Genomic DNA, 16,368 nt, shown 5'->3' on the forward strand with positions numbered 1-16,368 from the left:
CGATCCCAATACGAAGTTCGCGAACATCAGGGATATCCATCGGGCTCAAATCGAAGCGGGTGAAAAGGAGGTTATCACGGCTGAATCCAGCGACTCTGAATGCCCTAGTGAGGCTGGCAGCTGTATTGTAGTGGGTGTGGTTGAGGATCAATAGTTAATAGTAATGAGGAGGTTGGGTTGTGATCCCATCGTTTTTGTGGTGCCAGAAACAGGGGGGTGCCAGGAAGTGGGTATGTTGACTTATGTTCCTGCTTATGCCTCATGCTTCATGTCCGTCATGGCATGGGTTCACTATTCGTACGAATCAGTGGGTTCTGGGGCCAAAAGCTGCACCAACCCGATGGGCATCCGCCGACAACCGGAGCTGCGCGCGAACATCGTGGTTTTTAGGAAGAGTTGCTGGCTATTATCTGACACAGAGATTCCTTCGGTGAGTGATCGATTGGATAACCATTCTGATCACTCGTCTATTTATTGGACTCGAGCATGTTGAAAGGTACTAGATTGACATTTGGTCAATGGAAGTTGAATCACTCCTTGGCGATTTCCAGTTCACCGCTTAATGTCTGCATATCTAGCGCGGCCTTGCGCGCCGGTCTGGGCGCGGATGAGCACAGTACGGTTACGAGACCATTGCGATGACGTTCCCAAGAAGTCGCCCGCGACCCCGCGCCTATTTGTCCTCGTCTGCGTCTAGTTCAGGTACAGTCTGTCTTTGCAAGGACCTCCCAGCACGTGTGAGCATCATGATGCAAGGGAGTTTATTCGACGCCCGCCTGACCGCGAATCCATCAAAGGCGCGGGCCGCGGGCGAGGACGGGAGCTGCGGATATTGCGGGAGCTCGCACCTCGGCAGACAAGATTCAGCGCTGATTTTGTTGGAGGATTTAAACAAGCACGACCTACTTGAGCTTAGTGAGATTCGAAAAATACCGCAGCCGGGCCGGATTTGGGTGATATACCACGCTCAGATACGATGTTGGTACAAGGTGTTGGGCAAGTCAAATACGGCGGCGCCCTCACTCGTATTGATCATTGGGGATGATTGCTATTCGTTGGTTCACCGCTGTTCACCGCTCACCTTCTCTAACAGAGGTTTGCTTCAAGACCCGAGAAGCCGGGAACAAACATTTGAACAGGAACCTGGGCTGTGCTCATTAAACATGCGACTTCGCTGCATGGCACCTGGGATTAAAACAGGTCACATGGTGTCGCATGCGGCGTGGGATTCCTACTAATGCGAACTGGACAAGGATCATGGCCAGGAGCCACTCACTTCTCGTGGCTTGGAACGTCGCTGGGTATTATAACGGGCCCAGACTGCTGTGCAACCAACATGAAGGTCTTCCGGTCTGGACCCCGCTAGGTAATAGTTCAAAGCTCCAGTGCGAGGACGCGGGGCTACAAGTCGACGATCCTCGCCATAGTCAGCCTCGCATGGTGAACAAAACCTTTCATTTTTGTACCCTGGTCTGAAACGAGGCGAAGTGACTAGCTCTTGAGCCTTTCTCCAGGTTTCCAGATGTCGTTGTTTAGAGGAAGTGTTTAGAGGAAGGTGGGCGGTCCTCTCGCGAAGGCACTTTGCCGTCTCGCCACGGGTGACCCTTGTCTGTTGGACACCTGCCGATTGACCGAGTAACCGCCTGGGAGCTCGGACACAAAGAGACTGTTCTGATCACTACTGCCGATGACATGATGAATTCGTCTGGCTGTGGAGAATGCTATCAAACTGACCTTGCCTGGTGTGGCTCGTTCTGCCCAAAGGCCCCAAACATCACTTTCACTGTTCGAACTACAGGACGCCATGGGATCGCCGATTGACGGAGCTCCGGGCACGAGGAAGTAAGACTTGGTTTCTTTCATTCTCATCTATCTTGGTGACAGGGACTCCGCACATTGACAAAAATCTCGAGAGACTACCCTCCACCAGCTCAGGCCCCCCAGACTCGGCCCCGAGGGGGTCCTACACCAGTGTTGGTTGCGTCGTTGACTGTGATAATTGACTACCAACAAAGACATGAACCTAGCCCCCGAGTGCCAGACTGCGAGACTCACACGATGGGCCCGGAAGAAGAAGCAATAAGCGCTTTACTTAGACGATGGAAAGCGCGCTTGCCGCGCCATCCTGGTATGGCAGGTCGTCATTGACAATCACTCAACTGTTGCGACATTCCTGTCCCAAATTGATTGATCCCTGTCGAATAGTTATGGAGCCCAGTTGGAAGCTCTTTGAGAAGCCATCGCAGCTGTTCAGTGAACAGTTCCTTGACCCGACGCCATCCCACCAGCCACGGTGAGCAAGACAAAAGGGAGGGTAACCCCAGGTTATGTTCGCAGTCAATCGTCAATCATTAACCACTTGACGAACTTCTGCCCTGTTCTTTATCGTGTCATCTAATCTCCAGTCAGCATGTTCAGCGAGTACAACCAGTTCGTGTTGAGGAACACCGCCAAGATGCCTATTACCCGCTTCACCATGCCCCGTGTTCCCAAGATGATTGAAGCCATCTGCCCTGGATGCTTCAAAGGGTTCACCAAGATAGGCAGCATGCACCGCGTGAGTCCACGAACATCATACATGTTTCCCTCTCATCTCATCATGACAAACTTCAAGAACACTGAACTGACAAAGTTGTCGTTCTTCAGCACGTTTATGAAGACCGATGCCCCCACCCGATACCACAATTCGTCGCCAAAGTCAAAGCTGAGCACAGAGCGCGGGTTGCCGCCGCTGCTGCCCGGTCCAAGGCTCGCAAGGCAGCCCGTGCTTCACGGGTTGACCCGCTTCCCGCCGCCCCGACCCCGGCCGTGAGGGATCACCCTAGCCGGGCAAGGGAAGCCAGCATGGGCCGAAGCCCGGGCTTTTTGCAGAATGATTGCACCTCGCACTTTGCTCAGCAGAGGGATCTGGAGATGGTATGTTTGCTGTGAAAGATCTACATCGTGGAGCCGGTTTGGGACAGGTCAAGACTGACATTGAGAAGCTGTCACAGCAACAACAGAACGACTTCTGTCCTATGATCAAGACTGAACCAGACTTTTCGGCTTTCAACTTCCCGAGTCTCATCGCCAGCTGGGATACGTACGATGTGGGCATCAACATCAAAACCGAGTCTCAGTGGTCTTGAATGCACGTGTGGAGTTATAACGGGCTGGGGTCATCGGGGAGGTAGTATGTTTTGATCTTGTTTTTATTCTGTTTCTTGTATTTATTATTGTCGCTCTTGAGGGATCACGAGAGCCGGATTACCTTGTATTCACCCACATAGGACCTCTCCTCAGATCATGAGACGGTATCTATCACACCAATCTTATTATATGTTGTACCACCAATCCACTCCCACTCGACGATCTCAACCTTGGTAGCATTGCGCTGTACGAGACCATAGACTCTCCCAGCGGAGTTGGCCGCAATCTTGAAGGGCCTATCCTCGCCGGACATGGTGGAAACCTCCCCTACGTTGGTCCACTCTCCTTCAGCGTACGTTGTCAGTACAGGTGCTTTGTCCGCCTGTGCCCCCAGTACGTGCATGACCAGGTTGTTGTTGCTTTCGTATCCGCTCGAGAAGGCCGCGATTGTCGCGTTAGTTTCGAGCATGGTTGGTAAGGTGTTATTGGTCCAGTCATTGTCGTTGACGAGTGTGAGATGGATGAGTGAGCCTGTCTCAGAAGTATAGAACATGGCCATCCTCTTCGTGGTCGCGTTGGTATAGATGGGAATCATAGACATCCCGGTACCCTCTGCAGGCTTTCCAAAATCGGTCGATATGCCCACGGCGGCCCAATCTGTCGCTCCATCGCCTGTCCGGCGGAGAACACGGATGGTATTTCCAGCGTCTTGATATAGAACAAGGTTCGATAGGTATGAGTCGGGGGTATAGATGCCGTTAGACAGCAGATTTGACTTCGCGTTCGCAGTAAAGGTGTTTGAAACGCCGGATTTATCCCACGACGAGCCGTAAACGGGATTGGCATTGATGATGCCTGCAACCTGATTCGCTTCGTTGAGGTAGTAGATACGGACATCGCGGACCTGAAGAATAGGGTTAGCATTGATCACACGCATTTGAGTAGCTGAAGGGATAACGGAAGCTTACCTTACTGCTATGCCAGAACAAGCTGTTGGAGATGGGAGTACCCTCCTTGATCGTGCTCTCCCTATTGGCAATTGTTGAGCTCCAAACTTTCGTTGAAGAATTGTAGGACGACATCATGAGGTTCTTAGACCGCAGCTGGTAGAACACGAGGTGGTTCACGTAGCCATAGTAGTCTGTGAAATTGAGCGCGCCAATGCTACTGGTGGGCAGGATATCCAGCTCATTCGTTGTCGTCGTGCTATTAGAATCGCCGCTGCTATCACCACTGCTGTCGCCGCTTCCACTCCCACCGCCGCTGCCGGTTCCTGTACCGCTGCTGCCGCTTCCACCGCCGCTTGATCCTCCCGAGCTGCTGCTTGATTGTTGCGAGCTGTTGCTTGCCGACAATGCGCCACCGACGCCTCCTCCTACTGCAGCGCCAATGACAATAACGAGCGCCACGGCTAGAACGATCCAGAAGGTCTTGCGTCGCATGCCGCATATTGTGCCCACCCTCTTCTTCTGCTGCTTCTCGTCGATCTCTGCTGTCACGACCTCTGGCGGGTTGTCTTCTTTCGGAGCGTAGTACCCGCTTGAATCATATGAACCACTTTGATATTCGGCTGGTGAGACGCCGCCCTCCGCCGGGTGAACGGCCTGGAGCATAGAGTAATCATGGCCGTACGGGTGCACGGCTTGTGGAAGGTCGCCGTCATGGTTGTCAACTTCGGGCAAGTTATTCTGGTCCGCGACACGGAACTTGCTCAAGTCTTGATCGCCATACCCTCCCGGCGATCGGCCCGGTCGGCTGTCTACCTCAAGGCCGCTGTAGTACTCCGGCGGAGACGCGTTGTTGTTGGGAGTTGTCATGATGCCGCGCTCATTGCTCAATCGCGGAGCAAAACGGGACCAAGAACATCTCCAGCATGTAAAGGGGGGAACAGATGAAAGATTTAAAGCATCGGAGTTCAAACCCAGGAACCCGGAGGGGAAGACAACATCGTTATGGTTCTATGGAGCCCCATATCGACAGGCCGCAACGTTGAGCGCCACAGATTGTGGATTATCGTCGGGACTTTGGCTCTTCTCGAGGAATTCATGGCGGTTGACTGGCGCCAAGCGACGGTAAGGGGTCTGAAGGATTGGAATCCCTGCTTAAGATGGAGCCCTCCAAGGCAGGTCCTTTCTGAATAAGGATAAGCGCTGACGGGGGCTCCATTTGTGATGGAGCGGGATCCCGCGAATGGCTTCCGCTTAGGTGCCCGCTAGCTTCGGTTGTGGGATTAGCATAATCAAAAAAGAGGGCCATTAGATGGCCTTCGTGGGGTTGCCAGTTCTCAACAGCGGGCCAAAGGGGCTGGACTCTGGTGATGATTCCTTCTCTCCGGAAACAGATCCATGCCATCGCGTGGTTCTGGTCCTTCGAAGATCCTTCAAGGCTTCATTGGGCTCGAATTGGCGAAAGCTGAAGTTAGGACGGCCGCTGTCAGTCGCGGGTGTGGCAAGGCGCGAAATTCTGGAGGATCAAACCCATACACAACCTGACAACACAGCCAAGATCGATATTGTCGCGTTGAAACTCGGGTGCCTGGAAAGCCAAGATGCGCGAGATGACAGACGTTAAACTGGTGAATCTCAGCCTCAAAGGAGCGTCTGCCTTGGATGGAAAATGTACATTCGTAAGTAGAGTCTTTTGTGTCCATACGCGAGATGGATAAACACGACCGAAAAAATTGAATCTTGCATCATAACTCCTCTGAAGGCCTGTAGGAATAATGCTGCCTTGGATCACATGTCGCTGTGGAGTTGTCCAGCTCGCAACATACAAACAAAGACGTTATTTCCGAGCGAACTCCGTCATTCCCGCAACAGATCCAGTGCCAAGTCGCGTTGATTTCATAATGATTTTCTCGTTATCCGTTACTCCGTAGGTCCAGAGCATTGACCTCGTTCCGTTCGCATCGTGCTTGATGCGTAGCGGCAATCCATGGTCTAATGATCAAGCTATCGATCTCAAGTTTGCGTGCAAATACCGATCATCTGCCTCCGCGACTACCGACCTTTCCTTAGGTATGACGCTCTCGGTAGTGAATTGATACATAAGGGGTCAGGGACAACTCTGATTGGTGCTTGAAGAACCTTCCGGCAACAGACAATACTTGTTCAACCTACTTTCTTAACGAGGACTGCTCATTTTGCAGTTGTTCAACCTGGGCTCAAGTTTGTAGGGCATATGACAGTCTACGACCTCCGGTCCTATACCTTTGATCATGATATCTTTCTATTCAACTTTCTAAATGCAGAGTGAGTAATCCCGAATGTCTTTGGGTCACCGGAAAAGCCACCGCGGGCTCATCTCGTCTTCATATCTATGGCCTCTACTTGCCGCCTTGATACACGCGACAACATCTCCAAAGTGAAATTTCTTACCCACAATCCCCGGGCCGTAGTGAGCATATTTGGCAGAGTTTGTCATAGCGTTTCTTGCTTCCAGAGGAACGACCGGCTCCTCTATCATGCACCAGCACGTATCCGTTATCAGCCGGGCACCGAAGCTCTCGATAACGTCTAGATAGCCGAGGTTCAGGGCCTCTGTGTATGTTTCACGGCCAGTGGTGATCATGACTTCGACACTAGGTGACTTGTGTCTGCCGCGGCACACTTCGGCAAGTTGTGAGAATTCTTCTAGGGAAAAGTGCGGATTTCCTAGGGAGACGATATCGACGGAAGGGTCCGTAGCCGTATTGAGCTGTCTCCAAGCCAACTGAAGTTCAGGAATTGTCACCTCGATGGTTTCTAGAGTGGTGAGTGCATCTCCGAAACTTGCAGCCTCTGGCGTGATGCCATTGATGTGAAACATGGGAGCAGACGAACTTGTTGCGAACCCCGCCCCGAATGCCTTCAGATCCGATATGGTCGGTCGTGTCGTCTCCATTCCAATGACAACAGGGATCTTGGCGGCGACCACATGTCCAATGCTGTAGCCAATAAGAGCGAAAAACGATGGATCAAATGCGCTAATTTGGGTGACCTTGATTATGACTTCCGGCTTCCTGCCCTCTGGCACATGACAGCCGGCATAAGGAGCCCTTCCGGTCAATGCAATGAAAACGTCCATATAATCAGGATACTTCTGTGTGTGTGCTCCCAGCACACTGTTCGCGAATACTACTGCATTGGACTCAGACCATCCAACTTGCTCTCCGGCTTTAGGCTTACTCTCGAGCAAGTACGGAGCGCAGGTGAAGCTCATCTTGGCGCCCAGCTTGAGATACGTCTCTCCAATCTTGTCAGATATTTGAGAGATCTCGGGGTTGGCTCCCAATTCCTTCCACCTCTGCCGGTCGACATTCAGGGAGTTGCAGGTCGATGGTACGACAAACTTTCCTCCGAGGGAGAGCAGGCGCTCAGGGACGAGGAGACTGCTTTCGCCAACGTAGGCACAAGCGTCCACATGGACTTGAGAAACATCAATCAGGCGTTGTGCCCCCTGTATCGTGGCGTACTTAACGATGATTTCCATTGCGATACGAGAAGCTTCGCCGCTCTCGCCAGACAAGATGGCTTTGTCTGTTGGATTCAACTCTAACGCCTTTACGCTTTGTGGCACCAAGTCAATCTTGTGGCCGCCTGGTGAAACCAACAAGCTCGTTTCGTTTATTTGCACTGCCGAAGCTTTACGGAAGACTTCGAAGTGCGATGCGTCTGAAAGAAAGATAATCGGAATGCGCTTATCGAACATCTTCTCCGCAACTAAAACTCCCAGGGTGAGAATCATTTCCACGTCCCTGAAGATAAGGGCTGCAGGTGCGTTGCCGCAAAGTATCAGCTCTGCAATTGCGCTGCTGCCGGAACAGGATCCGCGACCAGCAGGGATGACGAGGACAGAGTCTTTGAGAGACGTGCCGCGGAGGGGATGGTGTGCATCTGCGACGATGCCGGTCTTTGAGTCGACACCCATCATGAAGCTGAGCGGGACATCTGAGAAGATGACCTGGCCCTGGGCATCGCCCGGAATGACGGCAAGTGCCTGGCTTGGGTGTGGCACCATTGATTCTGCAAAGTGATAAGGAACGTCGAGTTCTTGGCAAACGAAGAGGAAGTGTGAATCTATGGGGGACACCCATGAAGATTTGCAGTTCTAAAGATCCATATGATGCAGCTTCACAGAGATCGCGTTAGGTAAGCCCGGAAACCCGTGCCATTTCGGCCTCCCATGTTGCTACTCCCTTGCCGATAAGCGGCTCGGGAAGGTCTCCGCGGCTAGCATTCCGCGGCGACCCCTCACCGGCTTTCCGGGAATGACGCCGGCCCGGGACCGCAACGGCTTCGTCAAAGGTCAATAAAGCCAAATTTCATACCCTCATATTGCGAAGAACTGCAACAAACTGGACAAACTGGCATGATCGGCGCGCCTTGTGAACATTTTACTCCTTCTAAGTTGCCACGTTGTTCGCGATATACGCCCACTCCACATCCTCCCAGCCTGGCCTCCGCCGAATCCTCGCAAGCATGTTCTCCTGAACGCTCGTTAAGGGTTTTCCAACAGCCTCAGCCAGGTTGTTATTGATCTGCGGAACTTCGATCCTGTCACCAGCCGGAGTTTCAATCTCGAATCCTAGTACCAACGCAGCCATCGCCCCCAATATTTCCGCGTCGGCAAAGAAACGTCCGGGACAAAGGTGTTTACCGCCACCGAAAGGGTTAAAGGCACGGTTTTGCGCCCGCTCTCGTTCTCTGTCTGCGGTCATGAACCGCCGCGGATCGAATTCGTGTGCATTCTCGCCCCACGCGTCGGGGCCAAAGTTGGTGATGATGGCAGGGATTTGAATGTTTGCACCCTTCTTGAGCAGGTAGGTCTTTGTTTCGCCGCCTTCTCTGGGTGGTGTGTAGCTAATCAATGTGTCCTCCACGACACGGCGTGTACCCGTCGAGCGATTTGTCAGGCGCATGACTTCCTTGTAAGTAGACACCAGCAAGGGGCATTCTGTACGGAACTTGGCAACGGTGAAAGTACACTTCCGAGACGGGCGGCTCCCGCTAGCATCGCTGTCTTGCTGCTGTATCACAGCAAGGGCAAGAAGCTCCTTTTGCAAGTCTGCAACAAGATCGGCATCGCGGAACACATAACACATCATCCAGAAGAGTGTCGGGATAGCATTAGTCACGCTCACAAAGAGCATTCCAAACTCGTGGTCCGCGATGTCGTCAATGGGCAGACCCCATTTTCGGTTGACTGCCACGCGCCGCTTGACGACACTGCTGGCATCGGTGATGTGATCATAATCTTCGCGGAAGTATTTTCGGAGAGCCTTTTGCACCCTGGCACGGCCGTTGTATGCCTTTGATACTGTGATAGAGGGTAGCGGTTTCATGAGTAACTCCGCTTGGCCACCATCATAGTCCCTTTATTTGACGTTGTAAGCAGTCAATCCCTGGGACTTGAGAGCCTGAGAGATGCAACTTACCATAGATTCTTGCTCAACGTCATATCCTGCATCAAAGAGTTCTTGTCGCCGAAGAGGGAGCCCACTGTGGCCATGGTGAAGGAGTCCCTGAACCACATGTAAAGCTTCTTGGTCTCGTAATCAGGTCCGATGGAGTTGATGGTCTCCGAGATCTTGTTTAGGACGTAGGTGTTCATCTCCTGTAGGTCAGGACCAGGAGCCAGGGGCGCAAAAGATGGATGTTGGTCCTCAATCCACGAGACAGAGCCATCGCTTGGTGGGTTGTGGAACAAGTCCATGACATTTGGTCCTAGACCGACCATCTTCTGTGCGAATTCCGCCATCACCGGGTAAAGATTCAAGGATTTGTTTTTCATAGCAACCTGGATCAGCTGCGGCGCCGTAATGATGTATATCTTCTCGGATCCACCCATCGAGATGGAAAAGATCGGAAGTGTTGCATTCTCAAGGCTAATACGATGTCATCAGTCAGTATTTTGGCTCATCTTGTCACATTGAACTCGTGTACTGAATGTTAGACTTCAATGACTTGGCTTTCTACATACCCGAGTTGACGATAGTATTTTTGCCTCGACCCTAGTAAGCCAATGATGTGGCCGACAAGCGGTATTTTGGGCTTCACTTCTTGTGGCTCTCTTGAATCTACAGACTTGGTCCGCGCTTGGCTTCCGCCGACAAGGAAGACGACGCCCAGAAAAAAGAACCACAACAAGCCATTGCTGTCGCCAGTAAATAAGGTATTTCTCAAGTCGGACAACGCCATGATGATTGCGGCGTTGAGGTGAAGCTGCAGAGCATCGAGTAGTGCGCAACAACAAGACGCGCCGTGCTCCTCTACTGTGAAGGACGCGCTGATGGCGATGATGCCACAACTAGAGGTAGAGTGGAGCAAGAGTGAGGCCAGGTTTGTAATGCTGAAAACCCCGATGGCCGGAATTAGCGAATGTTACCCTGACTTTTTAGTCTGGGCGTAATCCACTTCAGACTTCGTCTAGGCGGCAGCGCGAGGGTGTCATCTTCGGGATCATCTTCGGAGGGATTCGGCCAAGCAGCCACAACCGCTGTATCTTAGTTCGCGCGAAGGATTGCACTACCGTCACTGAGGTACTACGATACACATGCATGATGCAGAACGATATCTGTCTTCCTGGACTACCCTTACCGTTGCTTCCGTGTCTTTGAAATGTGCTCCGTACGGTGGATGTGCAGATCGCGGACACGGTGACCGAATTTGAGCACAGTGCGTCGTTTTAGCGCCTCAATCTAGATGCAGGATGACACGAACTTGCCCAGACGTGCCGACAGTGTTTGCTAGGGTCCAGTTAATCGAACATGTATGGGCCCAATCAATACATGGATCATGGCTTGATACAGTCTACACCCTGTACCCATTCTACAAATGTCAGCACTAGAGATTATGTCTCGGTGACTCGGTCTGCTCACTGAGCGAACATCGTGAAGATTGATGTGCCATCATGGTGAGAAATCTTTGAACCTCAGTCAGGACTGGCAAACTTCTCCTTGCATTTCCTTGGGCTCTGTAAACTCAACATGGTTCAATCAGACAAAATCCCTTTCTCGGAAGTCTTTCCATGGGCCACCTTCCGCCGACAGGCAAAGGCGGACCTTGCACCACCTACGACGAGCTTCGAAGGAAAGACAGTCCTCCTAGTTGGCGCCACCGGCGCAATCCTTTCAGAAGCGGCCCGGATTATTACCACCCTCAGTGTCTCAACTCTCATTTTGGCAGTCCGAAATGTCGCAAAGGGCGAATCCTTGGCTGATGAACTGAGGAAAGCAATCGAAGAGGGCTCTCGCCAACAGCCAAAAATCACGGTGATGGAAGTAGACCTCTTATCCTTTGATAGTGTTCAGACTTTTGCGGCCAGAATCAACGATTTACAGAACCGTATCGATGTGGTGGTCATGGGTTCTGCTATCATGAATGATGAGACTAGAGTGACGGCAGATGGCTGGGAAGAGAGTGAGTTTCAGCTGATAGATTCAGCTCCCTAAACCGCAACCAATGCTGTCTTTACGAGGTCAAATTTCTGACACGGATTACGCTCATCTAGCACTGCAACTGATTCATATTTCATCGGCGCTCCTGATTTTACTCCTCTTTCCCAAAATGCTAGCCGATGGAGAAACTCAACCAGTGGTGCTCTGCAGTCTCACCAGCGCAGCAATCCGCTCCGCAGCCCCGATGGTCGAGCTCCCAGATGATGCTGAAGACTGCTACCTTGAGCAGGTCAGTAATGTCAAAGACGCCGCTACACAGAAGAGCTACCAGTATGGGCTTGCAAAGATCATTCACGCATGCTGGATCAGGGAGCTCTGCGCACGCCATCTTACCGGCAGTAATCCGAGGATTCACGTTCACCAGCTGGATCCGGGTGCCTGTTTCACGCCACTCAGCTCACAAGTTTTGATCGGTCGGCTGCTGCTTTGGTTCATTGGTCGACCCATAGAGATGTGTGCACGAACTGTGGTGAATTCATGCCTACCACTGATAGGATCGCATGGGAAGTTGCTGGTTGATTACGATGTTGCTCCGTAAGTTCAGATCGTCGCCCTCATTTTCTGAGAAGTTACACGGCCCGTGATCTTTTGTATTAGACGCGGCGGTGGAAATATTGCACTTTCGCTAATGATTTTGCCATGGCATAGGTACCCTGAGTTCATGGACAGGTAAGTCTGTGACTACTACGGTCTCAAAGAAGTGTTGAGAAACCTGTACTTCCGCGTCAAAAACATAAAAAATCACGAACCCTGAAATACAGTAGAAGCTATGCTAATACTCATTGATAATGGCAGGACACTCGGATTGGAACTTCAACGGAGGGTCTGGCTAGAAACGAGCCAGGTGTTGGAGAGCTTGGTCACCCCTCAGGCGAAAGGTTTCCTCTTTGGCCAAAGTTCGTGACTGGGTTGCCACGTTACATGGAAGAACATTGAAGTTTTGCTTTAAAGGAAGAACTAGTTCCGCGATGATAAAATTCTGAATTAGATTTACGAATGAGCCGGAGCAAGTCATGTCCACACAACTCTTTCGATTGAAAAAGAATTGCTACATCGAGTTCTCCACCTCAAGCCCCTTTCCTGTACATCCACCAAACTCAATCGTGCATTTAAGCAAATATGCATATATTCCAGTGGATTCTGGCTTGAGATCACAGGTGGGAGTCAAAGCAGCGTCATCCGGAGTATCAAGTTTAGGTGGTCGGTCGCAATCCACCACCACTATGTAGGTCCCCGCAAAGAACCCTCCTGCTACACGGCGTTTATCTGGGGCTGGAAATTGGCGTCCTTAAAAGGAATCTGAGTCTTCTCATACTAAATGTCGGTGACGGCATCTTGGCCGAAGCTAGCAGTGACTCACGGCTGATCAGGGTTCGGTCAATGATGTTTTCGTCGTCGGCGCCCTTGAAGGCCGCGATGACGTTGTCATAAATTTTCATCTTGGGATATGTTGCCATGCCGAGGCCAACACTTGGGCCTCGGAAAGAAATTCTTCTGAGGGTGGATGGCGTGCCCCAGTTCAGATGATCAACCGTGTTCCAAACGCCGACCGGCCGAAAACCCGTGATATCCTTCTCCTTCAAACCTCATCGATTAACTCAGACTACCATACTGGAGTGGGATAGGTCGATCAATCTCAGCGGTTCTTTTTAAAAGCTCGGTTAATACGGAGCATGATATAACGCGGACCGATCGGGGAAAAATATAAGGGGAAGGGCCCGATCAGATATAGAATAAGAGAGTAGCGTACCTTTTCACTCTAATCAAAGATACACCTTTTAGGATCGAACTTAAGCTTTCTCTAATAATTTATTTTCGAACGTGATAACATAAGACAATTGGACAGTCTACCCTTCTGATTAGCTACTCTAACGTGTCTGATCGGGAGACTTATTTCCCCGTATTCGGGTCAAATTTAGGCTGATCGAAGGGGGTATCTTGTGTTGCTTTAGTAGGTGTTGGTGGTTCCCTTGAAGCACTGCACCGCTAGAGTCCTTTCTACCCTACACAATTTCAATACTATCTCAGTAATGACGAGATGCTTTTTCTTTTTTCCCTGTCGGCCTAGTGAACCTAGGGAGGGCAATACCTGTACATGGTGCCATGACAACCCTGGCTCTGGCTGCGGCGGGCGTAGACTTGGCAACTATTGCCAGTTCCATAGCCACTTCTCCCGCCGCCTCTCGGTTTCAAGCCAGCTATGCAAATTTTGATCAGTTTTTCCGCCATAGATCTAGTCTGTTGGATGAGTCTGCTCGAGGCAGTAATTGTTTACGTAGGTTGAAGGTGTTGCTTGCCCAATGTTACTGTTCTCATCCACGGCTGGGTAGGGATCACAGCCTCCAGAAACCCAGAGGCAGGGTTTAATCATGGCTCCAGATTCCCTCCTCATCCACCAGCTGCCTTCTTGATAAGTGAAACTACAGCGTCATGAATGATCCACTGGTGTCCGTTCGCGTTCTCACCGCCTCATGATAAGAGTGACCCTAGCATGACACCGTGAAGCCCTGCAAGATGCCGAGACTTTTCAAAATGATGACAAAAAGAAGAACGAAATTGAAATAATTTTGGAAACAATCCTGCCTTGACAGCCCAGAAATGTCCAAGAGGGATTTTGCTCGCTGAAAAGAATCCAAGTTCGGGCGATTGGCGTCTGTGTTGGCTGCCTTTGTCAGAGAGATTGAGAGCATCAAACTAGTTCCAGAACGCCTGCTTTCAGATGGCCAGTAAATCAGATCAGACAGAAAGATCTTTCAGCCAAGTTTCATACGATGAAAAACTATAATATCGAACTCTTCGGTTCCCATCAATTCACCCTGTCACACTGAGCAGATAGCGAGTCAAGAAGATGGAGCTTGTTGCGGCGATGCCGATCGACAATCCATAAAGCTGGAATCATTTTCAAGCCATATTTCTCAGTTGAGGGTCAAGAAACATGTAATGGGCCTCCTTGGGAAGGGACAGCCTCGCGGTTGGCGTCTCGGAGAAGTATTCAGCCCTGAGCTCATTCGCCTGAGTCATCTCCAGAAATATCGTTCATTGAATGACGTAAGTGGAACTATGGCTGATGTTTCATCAGATGTATGGTTATTCCACAAGAGCATGATGAAGGAGTAAATGTAGATGGTCTCCATTTCGGGGACTGGCTTCCCCACTGGATTGCTGTAGGCCCTTAGTTAAAAACAGTTTTTTATGGCGATCCCACCGGCTGCTAAATCGCATCATCAAAAGAAAGAACGAATCATTCAGAGTAACGTAGCAAGAATGAGATGTTAGTACGCCACGCTCTGCCCTGTATCCTCAAATCAAGAATTACGCTGGGGGCAGAGTTGCTGGAACTGGGGACGTACATATTATCGCCACTCAGCACAGGAAAGAATATGTCACACCAGTTACCTAGAATAGAAGCGCGATATGGGGTTACTTAAGCCTGTCTACTTGCTCAATACTGGAGCAAGTTCAATAAAGCACTTACTTGATTGCCTCTCCAAGACATGGGTATCGGTTTTGGTCTTGGCTAGAGCGGAGAACGGTGGAGAGTGTTGCCGCGATTGCTAGGACCTGGTGAGTGCTATGCGGTACTTGAGGTCGTAGAGGTAATTAACGAGGAATTTTCCGTTAGGGGCTTGGGGGTCAAACAACACTACATGGTAAGCAACCTGACTCAGTCATAACATGTCAATTATAGCAATGGGAACAAATCTGTTAACTTGAGTCATTCAGGGGAACTCATCGAATTTTTGCAAGAACAGTTGCAGCAACCTGAATTAGTCGCAACAACTCAATTACAGCGATCTCGATAAGATAGACCGAACGGCTTAGCGACGGCAAGTCCGTTTCTCCAAGAGTCGATCATGGCGAAGTCCCAGTCTGTGAAATACTTATAAGAATCGTTGATTCTTCGCCGCAGTCTTAATGTTAGATCATTTCGATTCTCAGGAGATCTCTGGTCACAATTCGGATTCGAGACATCGTCATGACTCTTTTCAGTCGGCTTTTTCTGTTGTTGGCCCTAGGGTACCTAATCGTTGGTACCCAGGGTAAAATGGTGATAGGATATCGCACTGCTGCGGAAGTAAGTCCTACACTATCGTGTATAGGGATTCATTGTATCGATGTCACTAATCACAGCGGCATCTTCTAGGAAGAAGCGGTGAAGATCAACGAGAAAAACAAACCGTTCAGAGATCCGGCCTTCGACAACTTGCCAGGTGGTAGTCAGATCGGAAATGGCATTTACTTAGGTGAGAACAAGCATAGCTTCTACTCACTCAAACCCCTCTTACGTAGGTACTTGGGACCTAACTCAGCTATAGGCTCCGAACCTGCGGGATGGCGAGGCTCGCCGATCAAGAAGAATTGGTACTGCGTATTCAAAGCAGATGAAGCCCGCTTCAATGCAGCCCCCAAACTATGGATCCCGCAATTTTGCACAAGCAAGAGTTGCTTCTGGGGAAGCTCGAAGACCAAGGAGCTCTGGGGTTATGGCGAGAAAGTGATCGCCAAGTACATTGCAAACTTCGGCTTCAGTGCGAGTTCAACACTTCGCTTCTCGTACATTGAGGGACACGGGCAGATGCTGCAAATGGTCATCCCCACCAAAATGGCCAATGATAACACTCTGGACATTTACGCCAAGTGCTTTAAGACCAAGGCTGAGTTACTTGCTTATGAAGGCCACTCCGTCAACTTCGCGGGCTGGAACATCAAGGGAGACCGTGGAGGCCCTGGCTAAAGACTCTGAACATCGAGTGTAGTGGAAAAGACGGCTTCGGCGAAAGCATTCGCGGCATTGCGAGTAT

General features: G+C 50.7%; 7 protein-coding genes across 7 annotated transcripts; 3 read left to right on the plus strand and 4 right to left on the minus strand.

The window, feature by feature from the left end:
* Positions 1–2,410: 2,410 nt before the first annotated feature.
* CTAM01_14991 (uncharacterized protein) lies at positions 2,411–3,128 on the plus strand (the record flags this gene model as incomplete). The annotated part of the gene is made up of 3 exons (XM_060530990.1): positions 2,411–2,557; positions 2,647–2,916; positions 2,964–3,128. The coding sequence occupies 3 exons, from the start codon at positions 2,411–2,413 to the stop codon at positions 3,126–3,128; spliced, it is 582 nt and encodes a 193-aa protein (XP_060374400.1).
* A 155-nt stretch (positions 3,129–3,283) lies between these two features.
* Positions 3,284–4,946, minus strand: CTAM01_14992 (uncharacterized protein; the record flags this gene model as incomplete). Its single annotated transcript, XM_060530991.1, has 2 exons — positions 3,284–4,033; positions 4,098–4,946. 2 exons carry the CDS (start codon positions 4,944–4,946, stop codon positions 3,284–3,286), a joined length of 1,599 nt encoding a protein of 532 aa, XP_060374401.1.
* Positions 4,947–6,405: 1,459 nt separating this feature from the next.
* CTAM01_14993 (uncharacterized protein) lies at positions 6,406–8,127 on the minus strand (the record flags this gene model as incomplete). The annotated part of the gene is made up of 1 exon (XM_060530992.1): positions 6,406–8,127. The coding sequence occupies one exon, from the start codon at positions 8,125–8,127 to the stop codon at positions 6,406–6,408; it is 1,722 nt and encodes a 573-aa protein (XP_060374402.1).
* Positions 8,128–8,512: 385 nt separating this feature from the next.
* Positions 8,513–10,307, minus strand: CTAM01_14994 (uncharacterized protein; the record flags this gene model as incomplete). Its single annotated transcript, XM_060530993.1, has 3 exons — positions 8,513–9,482; positions 9,545–9,994; positions 10,090–10,307. 3 exons carry the CDS (start codon positions 10,305–10,307, stop codon positions 8,513–8,515), a joined length of 1,638 nt encoding a protein of 545 aa, XP_060374403.1.
* A 788-nt stretch (positions 10,308–11,095) lies between these two features.
* Positions 11,096–12,470, plus strand: CTAM01_14995 (uncharacterized protein; the record flags this gene model as incomplete). The annotated part of the gene is made up of 5 exons (XM_060530994.1): positions 11,096–11,528; positions 11,683–12,003; positions 12,061–12,100; positions 12,215–12,235; positions 12,362–12,470. The coding sequence occupies 5 exons, from the start codon at positions 11,096–11,098 to the stop codon at positions 12,468–12,470; spliced, it is 924 nt and encodes a 307-aa protein (XP_060374404.1).
* Positions 12,471–12,828: 358 nt separating this feature from the next.
* CTAM01_14996 (NPP1 domain-containing protein) lies at positions 12,829–13,152 on the minus strand (the record flags this gene model as incomplete). Its single annotated transcript, XM_060530995.1, has 1 exon — positions 12,829–13,152. A coding segment is annotated over one exon (324 nt), but the record flags the coding sequence as incomplete, so codon positions are not given.
* Positions 13,153–15,611: 2,459 nt separating this feature from the next.
* Positions 15,612–16,301, plus strand: CTAM01_14997 (uncharacterized protein; the record flags this gene model as incomplete). The annotated part of the gene is made up of 3 exons (XM_060530996.1): positions 15,612–15,641; positions 15,711–15,810; positions 15,883–16,301. 3 exons carry the CDS (start codon positions 15,612–15,614, stop codon positions 16,299–16,301), a joined length of 549 nt encoding a protein of 182 aa, XP_060374406.1.
* Positions 16,302–16,368: the final 67 nt, after the last annotated feature.

This window comes from Colletotrichum tamarilloi, assembly GCF_030869305.1.
Source record: "Colletotrichum tamarilloi strain Tom-12 chromosome Unknown Scaffold_143.1, whole genome shotgun sequence".
Taxonomy (NCBI): domain Eukaryota; kingdom Fungi; phylum Ascomycota; class Sordariomycetes; order Glomerellales; family Glomerellaceae; genus Colletotrichum; species Colletotrichum tamarilloi.